Source organism: Drosophila ananassae, chromosome 3R, assembly GCF_017639315.1.
Source record: "Drosophila ananassae strain 14024-0371.13 chromosome 3R, ASM1763931v2, whole genome shotgun sequence".
In the NCBI taxonomy this organism is placed as follows: domain Eukaryota; kingdom Metazoa; phylum Arthropoda; class Insecta; order Diptera; family Drosophilidae; genus Drosophila; species Drosophila ananassae.
In genome coordinates this window covers 14,065,338-14,077,700 of record NC_057930.1, presented here as the reverse complement: position 1 = coordinate 14,077,700, position 12,363 = coordinate 14,065,338, and the positions used below count along the sequence as shown (strand labels likewise).

Here is a 12,363-nt window from a genome sequence, read left to right as displayed (position 1 = left end):
GGAGAAAGCCGGAGCAAAAACAAAGCACAGAGCAATTTTATACTCTCTCCCCCACTTTCTCGTTTCCTTTTTTTTCTGGAATTTATGGTTCATTTTGATTAGAGTCGCTGAAAAGCATCGCCAGTTTGTGCGAGTTCTAAACTATCTGGAAGTAGGAAGAGCTTTACCGATTATTTTCTAAGGAATTTGTTGAGTCTAGGCGGCCAATTGAAAGTTGATTGGGACTTGCATAAGTAATGAGAACGCTTCGGTGGGATTTTATTCTTGATTTTTCTATTTCATGGAAGCTTATACAATTGTTTAAGAGGGAAAGATAATCAATTTCGAATTAGTAATGTTTTTGTTTAAACTAAAGATGGTTGAGGGAAAAGAACGATAAGTAGAGTCAGTGGCGGCGCGAGGGGGGGACGAAAGGGGCAGTCGCCCCGAGCGCCAAGACTAAGGGGCGGCAAAATTGGTGCAATTTTAGCAAAGAAAAAAAAAAAACCAAACAAATTTTATCAATGCAAAAAAGGGCGGCAAACGCGTCTTTCGCCCCGAGCGCCAACGAGGCTCGCGCCGCCACTGAGTAGAGTGAAAATAAATTGGAAAGCTTTCTTTTTACACAAGGCTTTTGAAAACATAAATGAATTATATTAAATTTATAAACTGAGTTTAATTAATTTAGTCCAGGATTTATAAACGTTTTATGAACAAGAAATTATGAACAGTTTCTACAAAGTTAACTCTCTCAAAGCTCTCAAAGCTATAAATCTGGCGCTGTTAAGTTTCTGTTAAACAAAATTAGCAAATGTTTCAACCATTCAATTCTGAAACGTTGTTAAGATTTAAGATAAAAAATTAATATAAAAATGTAATAAATTAATAACCTAAATATACGACTGAATAAAAATATTAAAGCAATGATTTTTTATAAATAAATAATGTTTATTTATGCATGAAACGTTTTAAAATTGACTAAAATTTTTCATCTGACTATTTCAGCTAACATTTTCCAAGTGTCTACCAAAAAAAACCAAAATTAAATTATTTTTTGGCCACTTTATTTCAATGTATTCAATATCCTCCGACTATTGAACAAATTATTCAGTTTCCTGTCGACGTTATGCTCCATAACGCGTTTAAAATAAAATGTATCCAAAAATCAAAAAAGCGTAATAACAAAATTAAACGCAATTAGGCAACATTGGTTATGGTTAATTAACTTGTGATGTGTGGAATTAGCAAAAGAAAATCCCAAAAACATGATTTAATTTGTACACTGATTGATTGCTATCTGAAGTGATATTAAAAACTGAAGCAAATTTTCATTTTCGCCGCAGGCATAAAAATTGCAAAATATTTTCCTTGGTGTTAAAACTAAGATAATTAGACAGATACCGATCGTGGTTGTATTCATAATTTAAGGGTCTACACGGATACCGTATACAATGGAAGTCGGATACGATCAGGGCTTGAAACAAAAAAAGTAGTTCAGTATCTCTGCAATCCGGGAAAATATTATGCAATTGCCACTTATTCTTCGTCAACCATAACCAGATGAATGAACAATTCATAATAATAACAACTAGTTGGCAATGTAATAGCAGATTGGCTAAAAACTACAACCATGAAAAGCAAAGGAAAAGAAAAAGGAAGATCTTAAAAAAGGAAGATCTAGTAATGATGTTACAACGAATTTTTGAAGCTCTTTTTAGGGAAATACTATAGGAGTTGATAGTCAAAGAATTTTATCTTGCATTATATATTTAATTTATATATAAAGACTTTGAAAACCCTGATTTTTTTCAACATTATCATATTATTTATGTAGTTGGCCATATTTTATAGTATTTTTATATAGGGTAATATAGAGTAATAACCTGCAAACTGAACAGAGGAAACAATTGTTGTTTTCAATTTTTCATCTGTCTGAACCTTGGTGTTGCTTTCAGTTTCGTTTGAATTTGCATTTTCCTTTCATCTGAATGGGTTTACCATATCACAAGCCCATGTAAAGTGTTTTTGCTGCCTCCAGTTGACTTTAGCCCCGTTTTGCGGTGTTTTGGGCCAACGAGCTCATTACTTTCAATCAGGTGCATTAGCCGCAGAGCCCACGTTACATTGTGTTTACTTTCGTGTACTTGGAAAATTGTTATCTGCCGGTAGTCGGCGGGAAAAGCATTTGATGTCATTTTGAACCTGGTCTAGTATTTTTCATAATTGTAATCTTTTCTCAACATCGTGACCATCTGTTAGGTTTGAAGAAATAATTTGGAGTGTCATTTGAATTAAAGTAAGAGGCGGCTAATACTTTAACCCTTGACTATGTGACCTTAAAGCAACACCTCTAAATTAGGCTCAGACTTGGATATAAAAAAGAAGAACACATAGATTGATGGTACAAGTTTCTGGGACTTCAATAATTTTCTTAAAATATTGCCCGGTTGTCGTGCGCCAAGCTTTTTTAATTATGCTTATATTCTTTATTGCCAAAGAGAATGCTGGAGCCTGCAGGTGGCCATATGGGGAAATCAATAATGACTTTTATAGCGGTATGGACCATTGTGAAACCCAACAGATTGGACAATAATATATTGGATGCACCCAACAAAAATGGTTAAGATTCTAAGAACTAATTCTTGGCAGTTAAGGCGCTAATTAAAAACAAATTTGTGGTTTTAGGTATAAGAAATAAAATAGATTGATCTGGCTTTCGAAGACTACAACTTTTGAATCAATTTGAGTTACGTAGGGGATACCAATTTCTCTCTGTGCAATTATTTATAATCGGAGCTTCGGTTACACGCAAACGAAATATGAAAAACAAGTGCCTCACTAACTACCCGCAAAGCAATGTCACCCAACAGCCCCAACTGGCGCCGGGTCGTTCGTGAGTGTCAATTTTTCGGCGATTTTCATTCGCTTTTCCATATTTCATTTTCTTGTGCGGATGCAGCTTTTAAAAGCTCTTTGTCTCATAGTTTACCATACCAGCATCCATAAGTGGCGCATTTTATTCAACGCCTTCCACTTAGACCCATGTGCTCCGCTCTCGTACGTGATTTGCGTCTAAATGTAAAGTTCATTTGGCCAAAATGATGGCCGTCCTTATCGCGCTCGTGTTAACTTTACTTTCCCTGGATGCTCTCACGAATGCGTGTAAGTGGGAAGATCGCTTCGCTGATAACAAATGTGTGATTTGTGTGTGTAATTCGTTTTCTTTTTAACAAAAAAGCCAAATATCATAGAGAGGCGTTGCAATTCTTGTTGCGCAATGGAAACTTTGATTTAAATCCACTTAACTGTCACATATTGTTGTGGGAAACATGCCCCAAGCAGTACATAGGATTTCAATTGTATACCAGGTGAGTGGAGTGGTAAAGTGTGAAAGTTCAAGCTTAAATAATGGATCTAAAGGTTATCAAGGCTCTTTTGAATTAACACTTTATTCAGTATTATTTATAATGTTACTAAATACATGTAAAAGATTTAATCAGAAATCTATTTATACATTTCCTAATCAAATATATGTATATCATTATTCTCTTATCGCATTTATTCAGTATTTGTATTACAAATACACGTATAACACTTTTCCCTTTCGCTTTTCATTTTCTTATAAACAAAAATGATTCATTTTACTTTGCAAATCCATCATGCTTTGTTTAGTATGCAGTACTACGTATCTTTCACTTTTCGATGCCCCAGATGCGATTAATAAATTGTCGCTATTTTTCATCATCACCTTTCATTTCCCTTGCCTTGAACCCAAAATGGAGGTCAATTGGAAAGAAATCGCTTTGAGGCTGGTCAGTCACCAGGAAGGCATACGAATTATTGACCAAAACAAATGACTTAGGAAACGAACTTGTCATGGTAAATTACAAGAATTTGGCATTCAATGCAAATATTTTGTTATGTAAGTAGTAAAATGATGATTTACAAGCCGCAGAAACCATGAAGAAGCCAATGGCATTGAGTTGGAAAACGAAACCGAAAACACCCATTTTCAAGCCGAAGCTCATAATCAAAATCAGTGCAGCGTTGCGTGTGCCATGAATTTTCATTTCATAGACGTCGCCTTGCAGACACAACAGCAACAATAGCAAACCGTAGCAGCAACAAAATAGCAAAAATATATTTATTAGCCAAAAGTCGTTCACGTTTGAAGTTGGCTTGAAGCCAAGTGAAGCAAAGTCAAGGCAATTCTTAAGCCAGTTTTTTCTGCTGCTGCCACAGCTGCTATTACTGTTGCTGCCGCTGCTGTTGAAGTTGCTTGTGTTGCTTTAGCTGTTGCTACCATTGCAATTGGCGCTGCCTGCATTTTCCCTGGTCGGACATTTCACGCCGCGCATTTGCAGCGCGCAACGCGAGTGAGCAAGACATTTGGCGGATGTGATCGCGAAATTATTACAAAATCCAATGGAAAGGATTACAATGACATCGATTGCAAAAAGCAAATGGATACCAGTTAATAAACATGTGACTATCTAGTAGAAGCCAGTGATTAATTAAATCAAAAAAATGTGGAAACGTTTGTGCAAAAATTTATTTGAAAATTACTAAGAAATAGTGAAAGGCCTGTAGCAAAAAAACGAAGAAAACTCGAATGTCCTGCCAAAGTATAAATTAACTGTGGCTTCTACAGAAAAAATATAACAAATTTGTATTTAAATTGAATTGAATATATGCGCAAAATATATGATATTTTGTTTCTGAAAATACAACAATTTTCAAGTACAAATTAAGTGCATTAAAACTAAAATGAAATATTTGCTCGTGCTCTGCGTATTTACATATTTTGCCAAAGGTATCGTTCAACAAAAATCTTAAACAAAATATTTATTTGTGGAATAATCCAAATAAAATAATGGATTGTAATTTAATCTAAACAAACTAAAATTGCAGATGCACAAACATTGCTGCTAAGTAAAATGGATTGGAAGAATTTGCTCAATAGTGGAGCCTTGGATTTGAATGTCTTGCGATGTATTTTGCGTGACAAGAACTTTTGTCCAAGTCCACATATCGAGCACCGACTGTATGCACCGTAAGTGGGATTTGATTCTTTCTAAATATGGCTAATTAAAAGCAAACAAGAACAGTCTAAACTTTAGACTCCAAACAATGTTGATTTGAATCCAATAATTTCTGATTAGAATTTCTCTGTTTATTTTTTTTCTGAGTGCTAAGAGTTGTCATATTTCTCGTAATGCTTTATGAACTGCCCGCGGGCGGGGGAGAAAGTTTTTCAGGTGTTAGGCAACTGGAAATGCTGACTCGGTTAGTGTGTCAACCGCCGAAACTGCACTTGTCGCTGCAGACTTGTGCAACCACAAGGATATTGGCTGCCTTGGCTGGCAAACTGCGAAAATTAAGAGTGCAATTAATGGGCGGGCAACCCGTTCGACAAAACCGGCAACTGACCCACTAAGGAATACTCTTGGGTACCTCGAAGCAGGTACCCACATTGCTTGCACCACATTGATCGCCAAACGTGGCCAACAACAGGCCATAACGACATCAATTGCATTTGCCATTGGCGAATAAAACGCTTAACAAACGACTGGAAAGTCGCTCGACTTGTCTGGTCAAGATCACATGGGCAGATGCGCCAACTCAGCAGTGCATCCGGGCTTGGCCATTTCTGGAGAGCAACAAAAATCGCGTCATTGTTGCGGTAACATGAGACGTCGACTTCGAACAAATTACATGATGGCGATCGTTTAACTTGCCGATGATGGACAGTTGTGTAACATCGAGAAATTACCGGATTGACACCTCCATTCTTGGAAGTTAAAGGCAGTTTGTGAAGTTATAGACGGAATTTAATTGATCTAATAAAAGACTGATCTGACTGATGCACATAAGCTATTGTTTATGTTTTAATTATATTTGCAACAGGACTTTTAAACTATAAATAATTAAGAACATGTATTTTAAAAGGTATTCTTTAAAATTTATGCTTACAGTACTTTAAATATGATAAAACAAATATGGTTTATTGAAGAAGCTTAAATAAGTCCCACAATTCATGCTATTAATCATCTTTAATCTTTACTGGGTTTAGCCTTATTAAAAAAATAAGATTCTTTTACTAAATACTTCTGTACTCTTCTTCTTATTATTAAAAAATACTTGTATTCTTTATAAAAATTACTTTCTGCACGAGTGCTTTCCTCGGTTTCATACACACTGAGAATTTTTAATGTTTCATTTAAACAACTACAACAAATAATTACAACTACAACAAATAACTACAACAAATAATAAGCATACAAAGGCATATAAATATTAGAATAAAATTATTTACATTTTCAAGGCGAATATCAATTAAATATTTTAATCATAAACGAGTCTCCTATTCACATTTTTTGGGACTATTTAGTATTAAAATCCTCTCACCTTTTATGATTGTTTTTTTATGATAGCAATGGTCCCCGTAAAGGTATTCCCCTCAACGTGAAAAACCCCATGACCCTCTACAAAGGCGGTTTCAGTAAAAAGCGTGAAACTGTGTTCATAATTCACGGTTTTAATGGAACGGCTATAGATATTCACCTGCAGTTCCTCAGGGATGGTAAGTTGGAATAATCATCTATAAGTAATATTTTAAAAGCCTCGAATTTCAATCAATTAGCCTACTTATCACGTGACTTTAATGTGATCACCGTGGACTGGCGGCCCCTGACCCGCTATCCCTGCTACCTTCACTCGCTGATCAACACGCGACTCACGGCCCAGTGCACCGCCCAGATCTACGCCTTCCTCACCCACTACGGTGCAGAGAGGGAGCACATCACCTGCGTAGGGCATTCCCTGGGCGCCCACATCTGCGGGATGATCAGCAATCATCTGACCCGGAAGCAGTACCGCATCATTGGATTGGATCCCGCCCGACCGCTAATCGAGCGGAAGAAAAGTAATACCTTCCGGTTGTCACACGACGATGCCAGTGTCATCCAGGTGATCCACACCAATGCAGGATTTTTGGGTCAGGAGGATAACACAGGACACCTCAACTACTGCGTCAATGGAGGGCGTGTGCAGCCCTTCTGCAAGGGGAATCGCATTAGTAAGAAGTCCTTTATTTATTTTTTCTTTAATGTTCCTGGATAAGCTACCAACAATATCCAACAGGAAGATCTCGTTGCTCCCACTTCTTGAGCATTTGTTACCTGGCAACGGCCACGTTTAAGAACAAGAAATTTATGGGAGTTCCGTGCCCCAACGGATGTGTGAACCTCACAGGACCACAGCGACTGCCAGTCAGCGGGAATATCAATCCATTTGAGTTTGCCTCCCTGCTAAGAGAATACCACATAGGCAACGATGCCCCGGATGAGTGAGTCCCATTAGAAATTTTTAAATTATTATTATTATGAAATATTATTCTTATTACAAACTCAGCGCTCGTGGCTGCATTTGCATAGATGTGCCGTATGCCAAACATTGCCCCTTCACGGACGCTTAGGAGCTGGTCTTTACTAGGTTATAGCTGTATTTTTCAGTTATTGATAATAAAATTTAATGAAAATACTATTTGTTATATAATTTATTATTTTTAGATGGTCAGAAAGTTGGTCAAATTGCAGAGCTTAAAGCGATAGAATTGAGTTTTTTATAAACAATAACACGTTTATTATTTTTTAATGTTTTACCTGGGGAATGCCCCATAAGTCTGACAAATATATTTCAGATGGAAGCTGCACTTGACATCCAGGTAGCCAGAGCCCCACGCCCCCCCATAGTTGACAAAAGACACACAGTCCTCATAGCCACCACGGTTATTCGGTTCGGCTCGCATCCAATCCAAAAACACGGAACTTCCATCCTTTGCCCTTACAAAATTCCGACGGTTGCCCAAGCAGTTAATTCCTGCCCACATGGAATCCCAATATCTTTCTGCAATTAGGTCATTTTTCTTCAGATAGTCGGTAACGAGCACTTTTTCGACATGATCCTCGGCCACAAAGAGTTCAGCATCTCGACTGCGACAAAAGCGATCTGCAGTAAACCAATTGGCCTGTAAAATCGAACCTTTAATCACAAAATTTTACATCGATCTAAAAGTTTAGTTATTACCTTTTTTTTGGAAATAAACAGACACTTCTCTCCCACTAGATTGAATTTAGCTGGACATTTCTGAGCCTCCAAGCCCCATCCAAGGGCTAAAAGGCAGCAAGCAAAAAACACCGATCTCACCATGTTTCTGTAATGAATGGCATTCCGCTAGAAAATGTGCAGGTTTTTAAAGATTTTACTTAATGCGAGGAATATAATCGGAATATTAATGCTGATAAGAATAAATATATAGAACATCTTATCATTTTATTAGTTCAGATGTTTATTTTTCATCTATAAAAATTTTCCTAGAATCGAACTTCCTAAAAAATTGTGTTTCATGAAAATCCTTTTGAATATTCATAAATTTTTTAAGATTTAAATATCACGCTTGAGACAAAGATAGTCCTCAGATTAGTAACTGGAATCTGGGACACAGAGGAATAGTCTCGAATGCACTGGTTATTTGGCAAAACCAAAGCAATCTTTCTCAGGAAAAGCGTTATCTGGCTGATAACTTCCATTCTCATACATCCAGGGCACATACGGTAAAATAGAACAAGTGAGGTTCGTTAGATTTAAAAAAGAGAATATAAATAGAATATTATGGAATACGTTGAAACTCGTTGTTTAACATGATTATAATATGAGATATAGAGTTTTTAAAAAACTTATCTTATTTATCGTAAATTGAAATATCAGTTTATTTAACATTTAATACAGATTCTTTTTTTTATATGGTATATAATCCCCACAGTTTATAGTGTATAGTGTGTAGAACTTGGAATTTTAGAATTTAGTTTATACTTTATAGACATTAAGTTGAAAAAGAATTATGGCTCTTAAAGACGAGCTTCCAAAAAAAGATCACGCTTAAGACAAAGATAGTCTTCTGTAATATTAATTTCTGGAATCTCGCACACATAAGGAAACTCTACTTTGCACTCGATGTCATGGTATCCATAGGCATTGTTATAGTTGGCGAAACCCACACAATCCTCCTCAGGAGAAGCGTTGTTCGGCTCCCTGGGCACCCAAGGCATATAGGGTACAATGTCTCCAGTCTTGCCTGATCGGAAGTTTCGACGGTTTCCAAGGCAATTGATTCCGACCCACACGGAATGGCGCCATTGATCGGTGAACTGTAGTCCCAATGTCTTGAGATATACGGTTGTATTGAGCTTGTCCTGCTCATTATCGAAAATCACAAGCTCGGCTCCGAGCTTTCGACAGCTTCGATAAGCCACATGCCAATTGGTCTATATAGGATTCGGTTAACTTCTCTTTATTATTATAAATGAACTGGGTCTTACCTTATTCAAAGATACGTAATAGCATTTGTTCCCCACACGAGTGAACTGAGAAGGACATTGTTGTGCCTCCAATCCAACAAAGAAAACTAAAAGCGCGCAACCCAGAAGAACACGACTTGCCATGATTCTTTTTTAAAATGATACTCCTAGGAAATGGGGTCTGCTTTTATACCCACAGAAATATGATAAAAGCAAACAATTCTGTGCAAATATTATCTTAAACAAATTGTTATCTTTCTGAAAAAACAACGCACAGTGGCTTTTATGGTTTGGACAAAAATAATAAAAGTTGTATAAAACAAATAAAATAATTTTTTTTATGTATTATGTATGTATTATTAAATGAATGTATACTTTTTACATTTAACAGAATATTTAATAATATTATATTTTTCACAAACAAATAAAGCTTGAAATTTACTCTTATAGTCCAAATTTTATGATAAGCATAATTTGTCAAAATTAAAAAATTAAACAAAAAAAATTCTAAATTACCATATGCAAAATTTTGCGTTTTTTCTTTGAATAACGACAATTTACTTAGGATTTTTGAACATTCAATAATACAACAAAGCTAAACGTTTATTTAAAAAACGAATATTATAGCAAATGTTTGTTTTTCATATCACCCTGTCAATTTATTAAAAAAATTTAGGAATAAATTCAATAAAATTGAATACATTTCGTTGTTCATTGTTTTAGAGAGAGGCCAATTTTGTATATATATGAAAATTTAACGTTGATTGAACTACGTAAAACTATATAAGTATTTTCTTACAACAACCTTATAAATAAAATTTCTTTTAAGAAGGATCAAGAAAAAAATGTTCTAAAATACACTATCCGCTCGGCCCTTTTAATTCACATGTCCAAAGTGAACACACATGTGAAAGTCCACATGGCTACACATTACTTAGAACATTAATTACTAAGATTATACAAACATACACACTAAAATTATCTTTAGAACCATAAAAAGCTAGTCCAACTGATAATTTTTTCGTTTACATATCAACTCCCCCAACATGAATCTCTGGGGAATACAAATTATGGCGAAGATGTTTGTAAAGCGCTGTATATATTAAAATAAAAATGTCCAATAAAAAGTACACATTTAATCAGAATTATACAATAATAAACAAATAATTCGGATTAGAATAGTTTTAAAATTTTCGGGGACTTAAAAAACTAATAAAGCAAGAAATATTTTAATTAATTACTTTAAATCTATAAAGAACATATATGAATAAATTATTTGGATTTAATAGTTAAGAAAAATGACGCCCAATAAATAAAATGTTTTTCATGATGGATCCATTTTTAGTTTTGCAGCACTGAAATTGGCCTGGAAAGTGTTTGATTACCAAAATTACAATTAAGATTAGAAAAAATGTCCAAATCCTAATGTATTGCAAAATGAGTTATTTTAATTTTTAAAATTGCGAACATTACCAAGAAAATTAATTCTCACCCACACATCCAATGTGGATCAATCATGGAACGGATGTTTCGATTTGTATTTCGTAGATCATGGAAATCGCAAAGATAATACATTAAAAAAATCGAAATAGATCAAAGATCTATCAAACTCTGGCAAACGCATAAAACTTATTGCTTAAAATCTATAATATATTGAGAAATAACTTATTTTTTAAAAACAAATTTGTATTTTACTTTTTCACTTTTATCGTAACATTAAAATCATTTTATTAAACTTTTAATAACGATTAGTTTTCTTTACAGTTTATGATACTTATTTTTATGGAAAACAATCAATAAGTAGTAGTAGCTGACGTCTTTTACATTTGGATGTGAATATTTCGATTAAAGATTATTTCATTTAAGAAAAATTGGTGTTTAAATACGTGCCTCCAAAAAAAGTTCACGCTTAAGGCAAAAATAGTCCTCTGGAACATTAATTTCTGGAATTTCGCACACATAAGGGAACTCCACTTTGCACTCGATGTCATGGTATCCATAGGCATTGTTATAGTTAGCGAAACCCACGCAATCCTCCTCAGGGCTGAAGTTGTCTGGCTGCCTGGGCACCCATGGCATATAGGGTACAATGTCTTCAGTCTTGGCTGATCGGAAGTTTCGACGGTTTCCGAGGCAATTGATTCCCACCCACACAGAATGGCGCCATTCATCGGCGAACGGAATTCCCAATTTCTTGAGGTATCCGATTGTAAGGAGCATGTCATGCTCGTTATCGAAGACCACTAGCTCAGCTCCGAGCTTTCGACAGCTTCGATCAGCCACATGCCAGTTGGCCTACATGGAATAAGGTTAGATTGTATTAATTATTATAATTGAACTGGTCTTACCTTTGTTAAATCCACGTAATAGCATTTTTTCCCGACACGAGTGAACTGAGGCGGACATTGTTGTGCCTCCATTCCAACAAAGAAAGCTAAAAGCGAGCAACCCAGAAGAACACGACTTGCCATAATTCTTTTTTAAAATGATTCCCCTTGGAAATGGGGTTCGCTTTTATACCCAGAGAAATATTATTTATGCAAAAAGTAATGTGCAAATATTATTTTAAAAAAATTGTTATCAAGCTGAAACAAACAAGCACAGTGGTTTTTATGTTTTGGAACATGATAATAAGATAATATAAAACAAATGTAAAATTTTTTTTTATATGATTTTTTAGGCTTACTTATAACTGACCCCTTATTAATATTAAATATTTTATAAAGAAACAAATTAACACACAAACAATACAATATCGAGTTCTTAAATCGTAAAATGACTGTTTACTTAGGATTTTTTTACCATTCAATAATAAAACAAGAAAAACCTTTATTTGAAATCAAAGCAAATGTTGATTTTTCATATCACCTTACCAATTCAATAGAAGAATTCAAGAACGAATAAAAGTGAATACAATGAGCTTCATTGCTTATAGCTTACAGAATAAAGTTTTTTTTATATGGTTAATTTTTTAGAGAACAAATTTTAAATAAATTAATATCAAAAATGTTGTATTTTACATTTT

General features: G+C 34.9%; 3 protein-coding genes across 4 annotated transcripts; 1 reads left to right on the top strand and 2 right to left on the bottom strand.

Annotated features, from left to right (window-relative positions):
- The first annotated feature begins 3,013 nt into the window (after nt 1–3,013).
- On the top strand, nt 3,014–7,524 carry LOC6498625 (lipase member H-A). 2 transcript variants are annotated; one of them, XM_044716001.1, is made up of 6 exons: nt 3,014–3,141; nt 3,218–3,347; nt 6,414–6,562; nt 6,623–7,057; nt 7,123–7,327; nt 7,393–7,524. In XM_044716001.1, exons 1-6 carry the CDS (start codon nt 3,078–3,080, stop codon nt 7,454–7,456), a joined length of 1,047 nt encoding a protein of 348 aa, XP_044571936.1. In that variant the 5' UTR covers nt 3,014–3,077; the 3' UTR covers nt 7,457–7,524. The 2 variants fall into 2 exon arrangements, with proteins under 2 accessions (XP_044571936.1, XP_001963180.1); XM_001963144.4 differs by lacking the exons at nt 3,014–3,141; nt 3,218–3,347 and adding exons at nt 4,317–4,792; nt 4,891–5,032.
- Nucleotides 7,525–8,725: 1,201 nt separating this feature from the next.
- On the bottom strand, nt 8,726–9,517 carry LOC26514866 (C-type lectin 37Db). Its single transcript, XM_014906897.3, has 2 exons — nt 9,360–9,517; nt 8,726–9,305 (listed from the first exon to the last, which is right to left on the bottom strand). Exons 1-2 carry the CDS (start codon nt 9,480–9,482, stop codon nt 8,889–8,891), a joined length of 540 nt encoding a protein of 179 aa, XP_014762383.1. The 5' UTR covers nt 9,483–9,517; the 3' UTR covers nt 8,726–8,888.
- A 1,489-nt stretch (nt 9,518–11,006) lies between these two features.
- LOC6496901 (C-type lectin 37Db) lies at nt 11,007–11,846 on the bottom strand. Its single transcript, XM_014905944.3, has 2 exons — nt 11,687–11,846; nt 11,007–11,633 (listed from the first exon to the last, which is right to left on the bottom strand). The coding sequence occupies exons 1-2, from the start codon at nt 11,807–11,809 to the stop codon at nt 11,217–11,219; spliced, it is 540 nt and encodes a 179-aa protein (XP_014761430.1). The 5' UTR covers nt 11,810–11,846; the 3' UTR covers nt 11,007–11,216.
- Nucleotides 11,847–12,363: the final 517 nt, after the last annotated feature.

Bases quoted from the DNA above. Each gene is read 5' to 3' on its own strand.
- LOC26514866 (XM_014906897.3), bottom strand. From the start codon at position 9,482: ATGGCAAGTCGTGTTCTTCTGGGTTGCGCGCTTTTAGTTTTCTTTGTT. The intron at 9,306-9,359 runs GTAAGACCCAGT...AATCCTATATAG, and splicing joins ATTACGTATCTTTGAATAAG to ACCAATTGGCATGTGGCTTA.
- LOC6496901 (XM_014905944.3), bottom strand. From the start codon at position 11,809: ATGGCAAGTCGTGTTCTTCTGGGTTGCTCGCTTTTAGCTTTCTTTGTT. The intron at 11,634-11,686 runs GTAAGACCAGTT...TATTCCATGTAG, and splicing joins ATTACGTGGATTTAACAAAG to GCCAACTGGCATGTGGCTGA.
- LOC6498625 (XM_044716001.1), top strand. From the start codon at position 3,078: ATGATGGCCGTCCTTATCGCGCTCGTGTTAACTTTACTTTCCCTGGAT. The intron at 3,348-6,413 runs GTGAGTGGAGTG...TTTTTATGATAG, and splicing joins GGATTTCAATTGTATACCAG to CAATGGTCCCCGTAAAGGTA. The intron at 7,328-7,392 runs GTGAGTCCCATT...TTACAAACTCAG, and splicing joins GGCAACGATGCCCCGGATGA to CGCTCGTGGCTGCATTTGCA.